The 15397-nt window shown below is 36.6% G+C and overlaps 1 protein-coding gene and 1 long non-coding RNA gene across 2 annotated transcripts in view; both read left to right on the top strand.

Annotated features, from left to right (window-relative positions):
- The window catches only part of LOC127845037 (probable ATP-dependent RNA helicase DHX37), a 49179-nt gene that overhangs the window by 20533 nt on the left and 13249 nt on the right, over positions 1–15397 (top strand). The window contains exons 13-19 of the mRNA XM_052375661.1: positions 1789–1871; positions 2984–3126; positions 6843–6950; positions 7499–7623; positions 8206–8302; positions 11790–11855; positions 15171–15249. Of these exons, the coding sequence (XP_052231621.1) occupies positions 1789–1871; positions 2984–3126; positions 6843–6950; positions 7499–7623; positions 8206–8302; positions 11790–11855; positions 15171–15249 (701 nt within the window). The remainder of the gene's footprint in view (positions 1–1788; positions 1872–2983; positions 3127–6842; positions 6951–7498; positions 7624–8205; positions 8303–11789; positions 11856–15170; positions 15250–15397) is intronic.
- Positions 8474–11482, top strand: LOC127845067 (uncharacterized). The gene is made up of 2 exons (XR_008033039.1): positions 8474–9415; positions 9611–11482. It is a non-coding gene; the product is annotated as an uncharacterized LOC127845067 (long non-coding RNA).

Below are 15397 nucleotides of genomic sequence, written 5' to 3' on the forward strand. Positions count from 1 at the left end.
GTCTGGACAGGTATGAAATTATGTGTGACAATGGTTACGTGTCAGTCTGGAAGGGTATGCCATCATGTGTGACAGTGATTACATGTCAGTCTGGACAGGTATGACATCATGTGTGACAGTGGTTACATGTCAGTCTGGACAGGTATAACATCATGTGTCACAGTGGTTACATGTCAGTCCGGACAAGTATGACATCATGTGTGACAGTGGTTACATGTCAGTCTGGATAGGTATGCCATTATGTGTGACAGTGGTTACATGTCAGTCTGGACAGTTATGACATCATGTGTGACAGTGTAGACGTTCAATACAATTTATTCCCTTTGATACACTCATTCCGGAGTTATTGGCCCTTAAAGATATGAGTCACTTTTGTGGCAAATTTCCATTTTATTAGCTCATCTATTTAAAAAAAAAAAAAAAGAGCTATTGTCATCACCTTGGCGTCGGGGTCTGGTTAAGTTTTGTGTTTAGGTCCACTTTTCTCATAAAGCATCACAGCTATTGTATTCAAACTTGGTACACTTACTTACTATCATGAAGGCAGGCAAAGTAAGATAACTCTGGCGTGCATTTTGACAGAATTATTTACCCTTTTTATACTTTGAAAATTTGGTTAAGTTTTGTGTTTAGGTCCACTTTATTCCTAAAGTATCAAAGCTATTGCTTTCATATTTGCGACACTTACTTACTATCATAAGGGGACTGTCCAGGCAAAGTTATGTAACTCTGACTGGCATTTTGACAGAATTATGGCCCCTTTATACTTAGAAAATTGAAAATTTTGTTAAGTTTTGTGTTTTGGGTCGTTATACTCCTAAAGTATCATAGCTATTGCTTTCAGACTTGGAACACTCACAAACTATCATAAGGGGACTGTACGGAACAAGTTGCATAACTCTGGTTGTCATTTTTACGGAATTATGGCCCTTTTTTGACTTAGTAACTTTGAATATATGGTTAAATTTTGTGTTTCGATCCACTTTACTTCTAAAGTATCAAGGCTATTGCTTTCAATCTTCAAATACTTTCATACTATCATGAGGGTACTGTACCTGGCAAGTTGAATTTTACCTTGACCTTTGAATGACCTTGACTCTCAAGGTCAAATAATTAAATTTTGCAAAAATTGCCATGCCTTCGTTATTTATGATCTGATTTGATTTATACTTTGACAAAACAACTCTTACATGACATACTACAATAGACTCCACCCAAACCATGCCCCATGCCCCATACCCCCCCCCCCCCCCCCGAATCCCCCTGCCCCCCCCCCAAAAAAAAAACACATTTTTTTTTAAAAAATGTTTTGAAAGATCATCTTATAAATGACCATACCCTCACACTATACCCCCGACCCCACCCAACCCCCCCCCCCCCACAACGTTTATTTGAAACGTTTAAAAAAAATAAAAAATTATTATTTTATTTTTGAAAAACCGTCCAACTATCCCACCCAAGAATCCTACCCCACCCCCCCCCCCCCCAAAAAAAAAAAAAATATTTTGTTTTTGCATTTTTATTTTGTTTTTTGGAAGATAATGTAATAAATGACCACATCCCCACACTATACACCCCTCTCCACCCCACCCATCCATCTTTTTTGATTGAAGTATTGAGATAGTTCCCTTCACCTTTAAAAAGAAAAATAGATGAGTGGTCTGCACCCGCAAGGCAGTGCTCTTGTTGATTATTATTAAAACCTATAAGTGATATTGCACATAATGTAGTGTAGTAATTGTAGTATTATGTAGTAATTGCAATCTCCAGGGTTGATTCATTCTTCAGTTACTCCGTGTCACCACTCGATGACGAAGAGGAGCAGGAGAAATCTCACCTTGACCTCGACCTTGAATTGGACGGAAACGAAGGTGACACCAGATTGCATAAAGAAACAGGAATATACACCTTTGCAATATGCGAATTACAATTAGAACCTATCCTAGGCATGAGAGTTTAACAATTAGAACATCTTGTTTGCATGACCAGAGTCTGCAATTCCAAGAAGTGTTTTTCTATACGGGCCGTGCTCTGTGAAAATGGGGTTTAATGCATGTGCCTGAAGTGTCGTTCCGGATTTGCTTGTGCAGTAGGCACAGGCTGAACAGGGAGGACACTTTTGGTTTTTATGATTTTTTTTAGGTGGAAAGTGTCTTCCCTGATTAGCCAGAGCAGACTGCACAGGCTAATCTGGGACGACACTTTACGCACATGCATTAAACCCCCTTTTTACAGAGCAAGGCCCATATTTATCCTGCATCTGGTCCAAACTGATCAAAAATTCGTGGAAGTTTCGATTTTATGGGAAAATAGATACTCTTATTTCATTTTCAGATGATTATTTTCCATTGAATTGATGCGTCCACCAATCTTATAAAGTTCAAATTAATAGAATAAGTAATTCAATGCTCAGGTTCATAACATGTAATGCAGAGAATCTCTTAAATGCAAAAAATGTGTGTAATGTTGATGATTATCTGCATAGCATGTTTTGAGTTCCTCATATACGATGAATGGAAATTAATACTGTGCCATTTGCTTGTTTTTTTGGATAAATATTTTATTATAAAATATCCAGTTTTTTTACTAAAATAAAAAGTTAGGGATCACATGCTGTATTCTCTACTCAGCCACACAACTGTTTTTGGTTTGGTCATTATTTCACCCTTCCTCTGAATCAAGTTAGTCAGTTGTCAATTACTGAAAAATGAATACTGTTAAATACATTGAACAATCTACCCAATCAAATAATTCACATTAAGCCTTTTTTCATTACTGGCGTTGAAATAATCTCTATCTTGTACCTATTTCAAGAGATTGTATGCATTATTGGTATTTTTTCGTTGGAAGGAAATCTCATCTGAGCTGAATCCAGGTAAGGGGAAAATTTCATTCCTGTTCAGCCTGTGCAGACTGCACAGGTTAATCTGGAAGGACACTTTACACACATCCATTAAGCCCTGTTTTCCTCGTTCTCCATAAGGTACCACTGATGACGCTGCTGCTGATGGACACCATAGTGACGCTGATGACGCTGATGACCTCTCGGAGTCCAGGGGAGACTGCTCCCAGCCTCTCTATGTGCTGCCACTGTACTCACTGCTGTCCACAGAGAGACAGGCCAAGGTATGTTGACCTCAGGCCTTCTGCTTTTGTGTAAATTCTCTTTATGATTTTGTTGTTCCTCCTTTGAAGAAGGCAGCATGTAGCAGTTGCACTGTCTGTCTGTGCGAGTGTCTGAGGTGTGTCCCAAAACTGCTGTCTCAGCCATGACTTAGCCATGTATTGATGGATTTTAAAATAACTTTGTACAAGTATGAACTGTTATAAAAGCAGCGCCTCATGTCTAACATTGTCTCTTTACCTCAAAGGTCAAGTTCACTTTTAGAGGTGAACTATTCAGATGATTTTCTGTAGATTTACAACAAAGACTGGGCACAAATGCAAACGATTATAAGATGATGTGTCATGTGTAACAATCTTCTTTCTACCTCAGTGGTCAAGGGTACACTCGAAAGTTCAGAGGTCGAATTTCTGCTATAGAATTGTTTGTCTAGACTGTAAATTTTTTCGTTCATCATACTTTAAAAAAATATTTTACCACTAAACAGATTGTTCAGAATTTAACTTTGTCATTTAGTTTTGAAATAACTTGTCACAGATGACCACCATTATGAGTCTGAGGGTTTCAACTCTTGAAGGGCAAGGCAACTCTTAGAGGTCAAATATCAGATTTGGACATAAATAGCTTGTTTTTTACTTTAGTGGAGCTTTGTTACAAAATTGAAACATTGGGGGCATCTGAGCACAATGGACACATGTCTTGTTAATTTGTGTTCATAAAAACTTTATATATCATGCCTTGACACTAACAGTGTTCCGGGAACCTGGTACCACCAAATTTTGGTGAGGGACACCAGTTTTTTCCAGGAGTTTGCTCTAATTTTAATAGGCAGGGTTTCCTGTGGACACCAATCTGTAGAAGTTAGTGTCAAGCCCTGTATATGCATGTATTTGTATGCAGATTATGACTTATTCTGAACAATAAGAAGTATTAAGTTTATTTCCTATCAATTTTAATTTTTTTTATTAATTTTTAGCTCACCTGTCACAAAGTGACATGGTGAGCTTATGTGACCGTGTGATGTCCGGCATCCGTATGTGCGTGCGTGCGTGTGTGCGTGCGTCAGTCAAATCTGGGTTGGGATTGTATTTGGGTCATCTGGGGTAAAAAACAAGGTCACTAGGTCAAAAACTAGGTCAAATAATTGAAAAACCTTGTGTAGACTATAGAGGTCGCAGTTTTCATCCAATCTTTATCAAATTTGGTCAGAATGTTTATCTTGATGAAATCTGGATTGGGATTGTATTTGGGTCATCTGAGGTCAAAAACTAGGTCACTAGGTCAAAAACTAGGTCAAATAATAGAAAAACCTTGTGTAGACAATAGAGAGCGCAGTTTTCGTCCAATCTTTATGAAATTTAGTCAGAATGTTTATCTTGATGGAATCTGGGTTGAAATTGTATTTGGGTCATCTGGGGTCAAAAACTAGGTCACTAGGTCAGAACTAGGTCAAATAAGAGAAAAACCTTGTATAGACAATAGAGGTCGCAGTTTTCATCCAATCTTTATGAAATTTGGTCAGAATCTTTATCATGATGAAATCTGGGTTGGGATTGTATTTTCGTCATCTGGGGTCAAAAACTAGGTCACTAGGTCAAAAACTAGGTCAAATAATAGAAAAACCTTTATAGACAATACAGGTCGCAGTTTTCATCCAATCTCTATGAAATTTGGTAAGATTGTTTATCTTGATGAAATCTGGGTTGGGATTGTATTTGGGTCATCTGAGGTCAAAAACTAGGTCACTAGGTCAAATAATAAAAAAACTGTCAACTATTTGTTTGTGTAGACAGTAGAGGTCACAGTTTTTATCAAATCTTTATGAAATTTGGTCAGAATGTTTATCTTGATAAAAACTGGGTTGGAAATGTATTTGAGTCATCTTGGGTTAAAAACTAGGTCACTTGGTCAAAAACTAGGTCACTAGGTCAAATAATAGAAAAACCTTGTATAGGCAATAGAGGTCGCTGTTTTCATCCAATCTTTATGAAATTTGGTCAGAATGTTTATCATGATGAAATCTGGGTTGGGATTGTATTTGGGTCATCTTGGGTCAAAAACTAGGTCACTCGGTCAAATAATAGAAAAACCTTGTGTAGACAATAGAGGTCACAGTTTTCATCCAATCTTCATGAAATTTGGTCAGAATGTTTGTCTTGAAGAAATCTGGGTTGGGATTGTATATGGGTCATCTGGGGTCAAATACTAGGTCACTAGGTCAAATAATAGAAAAACCTTGTGTTGGCAATAGAGGTCACAGTTTTCATCCAATCTTTATAAAATTATATCAGAATGTTTATCTTGATGAAATCTGGCTTGGGATTGTATTTGGGTCACCTGAGGTCAAAAACTAGGTCATTAGGTCAAATATTAGAAAAACCTTGTGTAGACAATAGAGGTCACAGTTTTCATCCAATCTTTATGAAATTTGGTCAGAATGTTTATCTTGATGAAATCTGGGTTGGGATTGTATTTGGTTAGTCAGGTGAGCGATTCAGGGCCATCATGGCCCTCTTGTTTTACTTGTTTAAATTTTGGTTTTTAGAAATGTTATATGTGTATATTATTTGAAAATACTTAGTGTTAAATACCATGTTTACATCTACATACGCTTAATAAGATATGGCCCTTTTCATCAATATGTTTTACATAATTGACTGTCGTGATGCATTTACCTTTATACCTGTTTCCTTCTTGAAATAAAAAGTTAATGATAATAATAATAATTATTATTATTGTTTAAATCATTGTAATTTTTGGGAAAAATACATAAATACACATATTTTATATTGAATTAAATAAGAAAACTTCATCATGCAACTAGTATTAACTTGTTCAATTATATAGAATGTATTTGTTACACCTAATTTTTCTACTTACTGTCCAGTTAGACAAATAACCAAAATGTAGTTCATCATATTGCAAATAACCATAATGTAGTTCTCCATATTAGAAATAACCAAAATAAAGTTCACAATATTACACATAACCAAAATGTAGTTCACTATATTGTAAATAACCAAAAAGAAATAGACCAAATGACAAATAACTAAAATGTAGTACACAATATTACAAATAATTAAAATATTGCTCATTGCGTTACAGAGAAACAAAATGTTGTTCAACATATTACAAATCACCAAAATGTAGTCTGCCTTTTTACAAATAATACAAATATAGCTCACCACATTACAAATAATCAAAATGTAGGTCACCATATTGCACATGAGCAAATGTTGTTTACCATACAACAAATATAAGAAATGTAGTTAACCATATTGCAAATAAAGAAAAGTAGTTTATTATATTACAATTAAACAAAATGTAGATCATCATATTACAAATGAACTTTTCATATAGTTCACCACATTACAAATAGTTAAAATGTAGTTCACCATATTGCACGTAACCAAATGTTGTTCATCATATAGCAAATACAAGAAATGTAGTTGCCCTTATTGCAAATAAAAAGTATTTTTAATTATATTACAGTTAAACAAAATGTAGTTCATTATATTACAAATGAACAAAATGTAATTCACCATATCACAATTATCAAAAAAGTAGTTTACATTTGTATCCTATAATTCATGCAGGTGTTTGGGCCAGTACCTGAGGGATGTAGACTGTGTGTAGTTCATCCTATAATTCATGCAGGTGTTTGGGCCAGTATCTGAGGGCTGTAGACTGTGTGTAGTTCATCCTATAATTCATGCAGGTGTTTGGGCCAGTACCTGAGGGCTGTAGACTGTGCGTCATAGCAACCAATGTGGCGGAAACTTCGCTAACAATACCTGGCATCAAATATGTGGTTGACACTGGCAAGGTAAGATGTCAACCAGATTTCTGTTTAGCAAGCATTTATCAGTGTTATTTTACTAGCTCGGCGTTTTCGGAGAAAACACGAGGTATTGTCATAGCAAGTCCGCCGTCCGCGTTGTGCTAAAACCTTAACATTGGCTCTAAAATCAAAGTGCTTCCACCTACAACTTTGAAACTTCATATGTAGATGGACCTTGATGATTTAGTTCTACACCCCACACCCATTTTGGGGTCACTAGGTCAAAGGTCAAGGTCACTGTGACCTCTAAAAAAAATATATAAAAATTCTGACAAACTTTCATTTATTCAAAACTGCACCCGTAGCCGAGCGTGGCTCCCGTTATGCTGTGCTCTTGTCTTACTTTTTATATGGGTGCTTAAAAGTTATAAAGTATCATAACAATGATGTTCTGAGAACTTTGTATCAGGCTAGTTTTTTGTTTGAAATAGCGTAGCAGTGCAATTAAATTTTTTACAACCAACCAGACTAGAACAAGATATTATAATGTCATTCAAGCAATAAATGAATTATATCCCAATGACTTTTCACAGATGAAGACCAAGTTCTATGACAAGGTGACAGGTGTGTCCACATTCCGTGTCACATGGACGTCAAAGGCGTCTGCTGACCAGCGTGCAGGTCGAGCCGGTCGTGTTGGTCCGGGACACTGCTACCGGTACAGGAAATATGTGCCCTCACATTTCAGCGGTTGATATATGGGTCCAATACCGTTTACATAATGCCATTATCCTTTGTAATTTGGGTCCATTATCTTTATCCTGTTAAATATGGGTCCATTATCTTTATCTTTTGAAATATGGGTCCATCACCTTTATCCTCTGTCATTTGGGTCCATATTCTTCAATCTTTGTAATTTGGATCTATGACTTATAATGTTTATAAGATGTTAAGATGTGACTGTTATCATAAATATTTGTTACTTTTATCCATGACCTTCTGTGTTTCTTTTATATGTTTATGGGTTTTACCATTTTGATAAGGCCTTGTGACTTTTACTCTTTGTAATGTGTGGACATGGCCTTTATCCTTTGTTATATGAGCTCATGAACTTTAACTTTCGTAATTTTGGTCCATGATGAAGTCACATAGGATGTGATACTATTCATAAATTATTATTTGTAGGAAAGTGCCATCATAAACTTAAGATATTCCCACTATCTACCAGTATTATGTATAACTAAAACTTCACTTATGCAAGCTTCATTCATCCAAATCTTAAATTCATAAATATTTGCAGCCTATTTTCATCTGCCGTTTTTAATGATGAATTTGAGCAGTTTTCTATGGCGGAAATTACTCGACGTCCTGTTGACGACCTGGTTCTTCAAATGAAGGTAGAAATGTGTATTTGTTTACAGTTATGCCTTGTTTGGGAAAAACTATTATAGCTGGTTGATTATTTTTTAAATGACTTTGTATACATGGTATGCAGATTTTGTAACAGAAGTAAAATATAATTCCTTCTTAACATTAGAACAAAAAGTATTAAATCATGATATAAATTAATTATACCCCCACAAACGAAGTTTAGGGGGTATATAGGAGTGAACTTGTTGGTCGGTCGGTCTGTCGATCCGTATTAAGTGTCCGCTCTCTAATTCAAGTAGTTTTCATCCGATCTTCACCAAACTAAGTCAGAAGTTGAATCTACATGATGTCTAGGCCAAGTTTGAATATGGGCCTTGCCGGGTCAAAAACTAGGTCACGGGGTCACTTAGTGCGTTTTAAACATTCAGCATGTTGTCCGCTCCCTTATTCAAGAAGTTTTCATCCGATCTTCACCAAACTTGGTCAGAAGTTGTATCTACATGATGTCTAGGCCAAGTTCGAACATGGGCCGTGCCGGGTCAAAAACTAGGTCACAGGGCCACTTCGTGTGTTTTAAACATTCAGCATATTGTCCGCTCTCTAATTCAAGTAGTTTTCATCCGATCTTCACCAAACATAGTCAGAAGTTGTATCTACATGATGTCTAGGCCAAGTTCGAACATGGGCCTTGCCAGGTCAAAAACTAGGTCACAGAGTCACTTAGTGCGTTTTAAACATTCAGCATGTTGTCCGCTCTCTAATTCAAGTAGTTTTCATCCAATCTTCACCAAGCTTGGTCAGAAGTTGTATCTAGATGATCTTAAGGCCAAGTTCGAACATGGGCCTTGCCGGGTCAAAAACTAGGTCACAGGTCACTTAGTGCGTTTTTTAACATTCAGCATGGTGTCCTGTCTCTTATTCAAGTAGTTTTCATCCGATCTTCACCAAACTTGGTCAGAAGTTTTATCTAGATGATCTGAAGGCCAAGTTTCAACATGGGCCATGCCAGATCAAAGACTAGGTCACAGGGTCACTTAGTACGTTTTACACATTGAGCATGGTGTCCGCTCTCTATTTCAAGTAGTTTAAATCTGATCTTCACTACACTTGGTCAGAAGTTGTAACTAGATGATGTGTAGGTCAAGTTCGAACATGGGCCATGCTGGGTCAAAAACTAGGACACGGGGTCACTTAGTGTGTTTTAAACCTCACCATGTTGTCCGCTCTCTAATTCAAGTAGTTTTTATCCAATCTTCACCAAAATTGGTCAGAAGTTGTATCTTGATCATGTCTAGGGCAAGTTTTAATATGGGTCATGCCGGGTCAAAAACAAGGTCAGGGGGTCACTAAGTGCGTTTTAAACATCACAATGTTGTCCGCTCTCTAATTCAAGTAGTTTTCATCCAATCTTCACCAAACTTGGTCAGAAGTTGTATCTAGATGATGTCTTGGTCAAGTTTGAATATGGGTCATGCCGGGTCAAAAACTAGGTCACGGGGTATCTTAGTGTGTTTTAAACCTCACCATGTTGTCCGCTCTCTAATTCAAGTAGTTTTCATTCAATCCTCACCCAACTTGGTCACCAGTTTTATCTAAATGATCTCTAGGACAAGTTTGAACATGGGCCATCAGGGTCAAAAACTATGTCATGGGGTCACTAAGTGCGTTTTTTAACATTCATCATGGTGTCCGCTCTCTAATTTAAGTAGTTTACACCCAATCTTCACCAAACTTGGTCAGAAGTTTTATGGAGAGGATCTTAAGGCCAAGTTAGAACATGGGCCGTTCTGGGTCAAAAACTAGGTCAAGGGGTCAATTAGTGCATTTTAAAAATTGAGCATGATGTCCGCTGTTTTTTGTGAAGACGTCATGCAAAATATTATGTGTCAATGCGGCATGAGGGGGTATTCGTCACGTCTGTGACAAAGCTCTAGTTGTAATTAGCATCTTCTGGTCTCAATCATTATTTTGAAAGATTCTTTCATAGTTTTTAGGAACGTCTTTTAATGATAAATTGATACTGGATATCATTATACCCCCACAAACGAAGTTTAGGGGTATATATAGGAGTGAGCTTGTCTGTCGGTCCGTATTAAGTGTCCGCTCTCAAATTCAAGTTGTTTTCATACAATCTTCACCATACTTTGTCAGATGTTGTATCTAGATGATATCTAGGTCAAGTTCAAATATGGGTAATGCCAGGTCAAAAACTAGGTCACTGGGTCACTTAGTGTGTTTTAAACATTTAGCATGGTGTCTGCTTTCTAATTCAAGTTGTTTTCATTCGATCTTCACCACACTTGGTCAAAAGTTGTTTTGGAATTATCTTAAGACCATGTTCGAACATGGTCCATGCTGGGTCAAAAACTAGGTCACGGGGTCACTTAGTACGTTTTACACATTCAGCATGGTGTCCGCTCTCTAATTCAAGTAGTTTTCATTCGATCTTCACCAAACTTGGTCAGAAGTTGTATCTAGATGATGTGTAGGTCAAGTTTGAACATGGTCCATGCTGGGTCAAAATCTAGCTCACAGGGTCACTTAGTGCATTTTAATCATTGAGCATGGTGTCCACTTTTTATGCCCCCGGTAGGGTGGCATATAGCAGTTGAACTGTCCGTCAGTCCGTCTGTAAGTTTGTGCGTCCGTTCAAAAACTTAAACATTGGCCGTAACATTTGCAATATTGAAGATAGCAACTTGATACTTGGCATGCATGTGTATCTCATGAAGCTGCATATTTTGAGTTGTGAAAGGTCAAAGTCAAGGTCATCCTAATAAGCTTAAAAAGGGAGATAATTTCTAAACCTTCCATATGATATATTGAAATTTTATTTTAAAGCGGCGCAATAGGGAGCATTGTAATTCTGACAAACACATCTCTTGTTTTTGTTAAGATAACATGTAAAATATTCTGTGTCAATGCAGCATGTGGGGGTATTCGTCACGTCTGTGACAAAGCTCTAGTTAGTGAAAACATTATTAACCAGGTTTTCCGAAGGAAAAAACTGGTTATTAGATTGGCGAATGCGGGCGGGCTGGCTGGCGGGCGGGCGAAACAAGCTTGTCCGGGCCATAACTATGTCGTTCATTGTCAGATTTTAAAATCATTTGGCACATTTGTTCACCATCATTGGACGGTGTGTCGCGCGAAATAATTACGTCGATATCTCCAATGTCAAGGTCGCCACGACTAAAAATAGATTTTTTTTAAAAACAAACTTACAAAGGGGGTTAATTTTGTTTGTTCATTTCAAAAGTTCAGTTTGAGTTTTCTCCCTTTATCAGATTTTTTTTCACAATGAAAACCTGGTTTTGTGATTATTTTGTCCCTTGTTTTTACAGATATTTTTATGGAAAGCTGAAAAAAGACATATGTCCATTCATTTTTTAAATATTTTAAATACTATCCAGCTTTTTTTGTCAGCGCCTTATTGATATTTTATTTAAGAGAATTGTTTATCAACACTACTGTTTACCTATGGTAATCATATTCCCTCCTCCTTTATTTCAGGATATGAATATTGACAAGATTGTAAACTTCCCTTATCCAACACCACCTGATGCAGAGCAAATCAAGGTACATGTGTATGTGGAGCTAAATGAACATTGCTCTGTGAAAATTGGGTTTAAGCAGCATGTGCCTTAAGTATCATCACAGATTAGCCTCTTAACTCTTTCAGTGCTGGATCCGAATTTTAAAGGCCTTTGCAAACAGTTTGGATCCAGATGAGACGCCACAGAACGTGGCGTCTCATCAGGATCCAAACTGTTTGCTATTTTGATAGTATTCTTTGAAAAAAAATCAAAGAAAATGCTAATTTTAGAAATTCAGCAGACGACATTTTAGCAGACGACTAATTTCCCAGCATGCAAAGGGTTAAGTCTGCACAGGCTTATCAGAGACGACACTTTCCACCTTAACTTGATTTTTGCTAAAAAGAGGCATTTTTAAAATTAAACATATCGTATAAAATCATGAAAGCTGAAAGTTTCGTCCCTGGTTAGCCTGTACGCACATGCATTAAACCTCAGTTTCACAGAGTAAGAAGATAATTGTGAAATAGGTATAACAGGCTTGCAAACATTTACCATCTGGTGGGCCGTACCACATAACCTCTAGATGTCTGATTCAAACAACAGCATAAACTAAAAGGGTTTCTGATGACAAGATCTATTATAAGAATTGCTGATTATTTTTTTGTCATCTCTGTTTGTAGTATGCATGATATTTAAAGACATTTCAATTGTATCATAATAATTAAACCCCTGGTATTAAGAAAATGGGATATATAGTAATAGCCATCAATATCATCTATCTGTCCCTAACACAATTTTTTCCGAAGAAGTTTTCATACACTTTTCAACATACAGCATTTAAATTGCTTAGATTTTTCTTTACAATATGAAATTGAGCATGCATGATTTTTTATTGTGTTTTGTTCAAAATTACACTGTCTTTCTTTAACTAAGACATTCTGTAACAAGTTGTGTACCATTTTTCTTGTTACAAAACGTCTCAAAGCAAAAAGATACATCTCATTGACTACAATGTCAAGATATGTCATGTAGTAGGTTAACATTTATACTGGTGGTCTACATACAATGTCAAGATATGCCATGTAGTAGGTTAACATTTATACTGGTGGTCTACATACAATGTCAAGATATGTCATGTAGTAGGTTAACATTTATACTGGTGCTCTACATACAATGTCAAGATATGTCATGTAGTAGGTTAACATTTATACTGGTGCTCTACATACAATGTCAAGATATGTCATGTAGTAGGTTAACAGTTATACTGGTGCTCTACATACAATGTCAAGATATGTCATGTAGTAGGTTAACATTTATACTGGTACTCTATATACAATGTCAAGATATGTCATGTAGTAGGTTAACATTTATACTGGTACTCTACATACAATGTCAAGATATGTCATGTAGAAGGTTAACATTTATACTGGTGCTCTACATACAATGTCAAGATATGTCATGTAGTAGGTTAACATTTATACTGGTGCTCTACATACAATGTCAAGATATGTCATGTAGTAGGTTAACATTTATACTGGTGCTCTACATATAATGTCAAGATATGTCATGTAGTAGGTTAACATTTATACTGGTGCTCTACATACAATGTCAAGATACGTCATGTAGTAGGTTAACATTTATACTGATGCTCTACATACAATGTCAAGATATGTCATGTAGTAGGTTAACATTTATACTGGTGGTCTACATACAATGTCACGATATGTCATGTAGTAGGTTAACATTTATACTGGTGCTCTACATACAATGTCAAGATATGTCATGTAGTAGGTTAACAGTTATACTGGTGCTCTACATACAATGTCAAGATATGTCATGTAGTAGGTTAACATTTATACTGGTGCTCTATATACAATGTCAAGATATGTCATGTAGTAGGTTAACATTTATACTGGTGCTCTACATACAATGTCAAGATATGTCATGTAGTAGGTTAACATTTATACTGGTACTCTACATACAATGTCAAGATATGTCATGTAGTAGGTTAACATTTATACTGGTGCTCTACATACAATGTCAAGATATGTCATGTAGTAGGTTAACATTTATACTGGTGGTCTACATACAATGTCAAGATATCTCATGTAGTAGGTTTACATTTATACTGGTGGTCTACATACAATGTCAAGATATGTCATGTAGTAGGTTAACATTTATACTGGTGCTCTACATAGTTTTATCCAATCATGACCCTTGGATCAAAACTGGCAACCCAGGGGGTCAAATAGATAATATTGACATGTACAGCAATAAGACTTAAATGATACTTTTTTCTGAAACAAAACAGCCCAATAAAGATAAAGCATAATGCAATGGAGTAAAACACATGCAACTTCAAGAACTGTTTATTGAAATTTATTCGGCAATTTAAAATGATGCTTTCCAAGTCCAAAACATATTCTTATCAGCCAGATATTTTAATCAGTCTAACAAATACATGCAGGACTCCCATACCAAAGTCCCGTAACTTTAAGAAACAAGTGCTAACTCTTGCTGTCTGGCATCAACTTCAGCTTTACTGCCTTTAACAGATTTTGGGCTACTTTCTTTACTGAAGCTGCAGGTCGTTGCTCTGTGATTGTATATTAACAGCAAGTATTGTAGCTCATGAACACTCATATATAAATAGGTTGAATGACAAAATTTGGGCAGTTATATAATAAAAGCAAATGCTTTTATTGCTGTTCTGGTTAATTGAATATTTTGTCAACAAATTTTAAATGGGTTATAAATTCAAATCGAAAGTGTAAACAAGAAATGCATATGTTTTCCTTGTTACACCAGTACAATCTGTAAAATTATTTGTGGCTCTTTTAAAACTTTGTTCAAATACTGCCCCTGGGGTTAAAACTGGCTAAAGCCAATTTGTTTTTCACCTTGCTGTAGATTACTTCATGCAGCTTTTGGGGTAGTCACTGCTGTGACTACTTCAAGCTTAGCTTGTTTTCATTGCTGTGACTACCTCAAGCTTAGCTTGTTTTCACTGCTGTGACTACCTCAAGCTTAGCTTGTTTTCACTGCTGTGACTACCTCAAGCTTAGCTTGTTTTCACTGCTGTGACTACCTCAAGCTTAGCTTGTTTTCACTGCTGTGACTACCTCAAGCTGAGCTTGTTTTCACTGCTGTGACTACCTCAAGCTTAGCTTGTTTTCACGGCTGTGACTACCTCAAGCTTAGCTTGTTTTCACTGCTGTGACTACCTCAAGCTTAGCTTGTTTTCACTGCTGTGACTACCTCAAGCTTAGCTTGTTTTCCTAAACAATAAAGTCAACAATCATAATTAATTCAAGACCTACTATGTTAGATGGATTGTCATTTATGTTTTTTCCAGGCTGCGGAGAGTCTGTTGATCTCCCTGGGAGCTCTGACACAACCAACAGCGCCTAGATCCTACAAGGAGTCACAGACAGGTAGGGGCTTGTAAGGTGTGATCTCCCTTGCTGTCCGGTAGGGGCTTGTAAGGTGCGATCTCCCTTGCTGTCAGGTAGGGGCTTGTAAGGTGTGATCTCCCTTGCTCTCAGGTTTGATGGGAAACTACATCTTGTTCTTGTACTGATT

Source organism: Dreissena polymorpha, chromosome 1 (genome assembly GCF_020536995.1).
Source record: "Dreissena polymorpha isolate Duluth1 chromosome 1, UMN_Dpol_1.0, whole genome shotgun sequence".
In the NCBI taxonomy this organism is placed as follows: Eukaryota; Metazoa; Mollusca; class Bivalvia; order Myida; family Dreissenidae; genus Dreissena; species Dreissena polymorpha.